Here is a 3,548-nt window from a genome sequence, read left to right on the forward strand (position 1 = left end):
TTTTTTTGAGATGGAGTCTCACTTTGTCACCCAAGCTGGATTGCAGTGAGACTTCTGGCTTTCCATACGAACATGGCTCACTGCAGCCTCAGCCTCCTGGGCTCAAGCGATCCTCTTGCGGTAGCATCTCATGTAGCTGGGACCACAGGTCCACAGGCATGCACCATCATACCTGACTAATTTTTTTTTGCAAAGAAAAGGTCTCACTTTGTTGTCCAGGCTGGTCTCAAACTTCTGGGCTCAAGCGATCTGCCCACCTCAGCCTCACAAAATGCTGGGATTACAGGCGTAAGCCACCATGCACCACCAGCCAAGTTATTCTTAACAGTGAAATACTATAGACTTTCTTACTGAATCATTAACAAAACATGAATTGACAATATATATAACATGACTCTGGAAGTTCTAATCAATGTAGGAAAATTATAAATTTATAATTATCAAAAGGGAAATGATAAGTTAGAGAAAATTTTTTAATTTTAAATGAAAAAATATTTTAATTCATAATTGAATTTAATAGAGTGGCTAAACAAACAATAAATATGTAAAAATCAATCAACTGGTAATAAACAGTTGGAAAATAAAGTGGAAAAGTGCTCATTTACATTAGCAGTAAAAGCATATTAAATTCCTAGGAATAACTTTAACAGAAACAATAAAGACTTGTAGGAAAAAAGCCCAGTGCGGCCGGGTGCAGTGTCTCACGCCTGTAATCCCAGCACTTTGGGAGGCCAAGGCAGGCAGATTGCCTGAGCTCAGGAGTTTGAAACCAGCATGGGAAACATGGCAAAACCTCATCTCTACTAAAAATACAAAAGCATCTGGGCATGGTGGCACGCACCTGTAATCCCAGCTACTCGGGAGGCTGAGGCAGGAGAATCGCTTGAGCCCGGGAGGCAAAGGTTGCAGTGAGCAGAGATCGTGCCATGTGCATGCACTCCAGCCTGGATCACAGGGTGAGACTCTGTCTCCAAAAAACAAAAATATAAAAATAGCCCACCATACCTGCAATCCCAGCTACTTGGGAGGCTGAGGCAGGAGAATCGCTTGAATCCAGGAGGTGGAGGTTGCAGTGAGCTGATATTGCGCTGTTGCACTCCAGCCTGGGCAAGTGCAAAACTCCATCTCAAAAATAAAAACAAAAATCTCTTTCTTGCCAGGCACAGTGGCTCATGCTTTTAATCCCAGCAACTCAGGAGGTCAAGGCAGGAGGATCACTTGAGTCCAGGAGTTGAGGCTGCAGTGAGCTGTGATCATGCCACCGCACTCCAGCCTAGGCAATAGATTGAGACCCCAACGAAAAAAAAAAGGCACCTTCCTTTCTCACAGAAAACGAACTTCCTGATGGGTATTTTTTTTTTTCTTGAGTATTTTAAAACAATGAATTATTTAGAAGGGGGAAGCGGTGCAGGCATCGTTGCTGCTTGTGGGTGGAAGTTCCGCGAAAGAGGCTGGCAAAAGCTGATGCACGAAGGCTCACAGTGCTCTCCGGGCTCCGTGTCGCTGCCCAAGCTGTGCCTGCTGGCAGCTCTGCCCACTTCAGACAGGTCCCAGACCACACCTACCCCCAACACGACTCTCACATCTGCTCGCCACCAAATTATCCCATTTCCAGATGTCAGAGAAAAAGCAGCCGCACCTGTCCTGGTCTCACTGTACCAAGGCATTTCCTAACATCTCACCCAAAGTCTGCCTTCTCTATTTCCATGCTGAAATTCAGGGCCAAGAGTTCATGAGCCTCTCCCTGCTCTACCCTTACCAGCCTCGCAGTTCTAGACACATCACTTCCCTCCGCAAGACCTTTCCTCCCAAAAGATAATAATATCCCCCCTCCGATCTCCCCACCAGGCTCTTCTGAAACCTGTGACCGTGCTGACCTCCCTGTTCCTCAGAGGTGCCCAGGCCAAGCTCATTTCCACACCGGAGCCCTCGTATTTGCTGTTCCCTGTGCCTGGAAGGCTGGTCCCAATCCTGTGTCTGATCCTTCTCCAACTTATTTTTCCCAGGTCCTGGCTCAGACAGACATCTGGGACCCTCTTCAGGGGGGTTGTTCAGCCCACCTGACCTAAAGCACCCCCACCACCTGAGTCCCACTGTAACATATCATCTTGTTCTGTTTTCCTCACAGTACTTAGCACTTCTTTACATTTTGTGTTGTTGTTGTTTTCTTTCTTTTTTTTAAGAGACAGGATCTTGCTCTGTCACCCAGGCTGGAGTGCAGTGGTGTGATTACAGCTCACCGTAGCCTCCGATTCCTGGGCTCAAGTGATCTTCAGGCCTCAGCCTCCCAGGTAGCGGGCACCATAGATACATGCTGCCATGCCCGGCTAATTTTTGTATTTTTGGTAGAGACAGGGTTTTGCCATGTTACCCAAGCTGGTCTTGAATCCCTGAGCTCAATCAGTCTGCCCACTTCGGCCTCCCAAAGTGCTGGGATTACAGGCATGAGCCTCTTTGCCTAGCCTCCTTTCATTTTTACTCAAAATTGTATGCACCAACTTAAGGTGCCTCCCGCCCTCTGGCTATGCCCACGTCTCTGTCCCTCCTTTCCTCTACGCCCCTGCTGAGTTTATCTCCTCTTGACCTTTCCAGTCTCTCAGCAACTTCTACTATTTCCTTCTGCCCCAGATGCCTAGAACCACCACTCCCTCTCTGCCCGCAAACTCCCTCTTTCCTCCTTTCAGAGCCTCTCCAGCCTCACTTCTTCCCTGACACCTGCCCTTGCTCAACACATCCACGCAGGTGACAGACCACCCAGTCCAGGATCAGGCCTTTGCCCGCTCTCCTGAGCAGTCTGGGTTCCTCCTCTGCTTTTCCCTGGCCAGCGGGGCCTACTATCTGTCCATTTCACATGATCAGCCTCTGGGGGTCAGGAATTCTGCCTTCACTGGCTTCATGATAAAGCCATGCCCTGTATCCCTGCCTTGGCCACAGAAACACCGGGTGAGTGTGTACGTGGATGAAACGCACAAGGTTCACACCATAACGGACACCTTCTGGCCAGGTTCTTTCTTCCCTCTGTCAGCCAATTCCTCCTGCTGGCTAAGCTTCTCCCAAGAAGATCTACCCAGGCCCACTCACCTGAGAGCCAGAAGAGGGAGAAGAGCGTCAGCAGGGACATCTTCTCTTCAAAAGGGTCCCCGTTGCCCTCGGTGAAGCCTGGCAGCAGGAATGAACTACAGACTCCAACCCATCACCCAGCCTTCTGCTGGCGCTCACTCTCGCCCTTGAACTTCCTCCTTCAGTCACTTCCCATGGGTGAATGAGACTAAAAGAGGAAGAAAGTGGCTGGTAAGCCGCGGTGGCTCAGGCCTATAATCCCAGCACACTGGGAGGCCGAGGTGGACGGATCATGAAGTAGGGAGTTCAAGACCACCCTCGGCAATATGGTGAAACCCCGTCTCTACTAAAAATACAAAAATTAGCTGGGCATGATGGCGTGTGCCTGTAGTGCCAGCTACTTGGCAGGTTGAAGCAGGAGGATCGCTTGAACCTGGGAGGCAGAGGTTGCAGTGAGCCAAGATTGCACCACTGCACTCCAGCCTGGG

The 3,548-nt window shown here is 49.4% G+C and overlaps 2 protein-coding genes across 5 annotated transcripts in view; one reads left to right on the forward strand and one right to left on the reverse strand.

Moving 5' to 3' along the window:
* Positions 1–3,548, forward strand: part of RAB37 (RAB37, member RAS oncogene family) — a 73,434-nt gene that overhangs the window by 36,831 nt on the left and 33,055 nt on the right. The window lies entirely within an intron of this gene.
* CD300LF (CD300 molecule like family member f) overlaps positions 1–3,548 on the reverse strand; it is a 45,024-nt gene that overhangs the window by 12,797 nt on the left and 28,679 nt on the right. For all 4 annotated transcript variants that reach the window (XM_037741003.1, XM_017535649.2, XM_037741002.1 and 1 more), the window contains exon 3: positions 3,082–3,268. In XM_037741003.1, coding sequence (XP_037596931.1) covers positions 3,082–3,121 — 40 coding nt within the window. In that variant the 5' untranslated portion in view covers positions 3,122–3,268. The remainder of the gene's footprint in view (positions 1–3,081; positions 3,269–3,548) is intronic.

The sequence above is a fragment of the Cebus imitator genome, unplaced genomic scaffold (genome assembly GCF_001604975.1).
Source record: "Cebus imitator isolate Cc_AM_T3 unplaced genomic scaffold, Cebus_imitator-1.0 Scaffold93, whole genome shotgun sequence".
Classification (NCBI taxonomy): Eukaryota; Metazoa; Chordata; class Mammalia; order Primates; family Cebidae; genus Cebus; species Cebus imitator.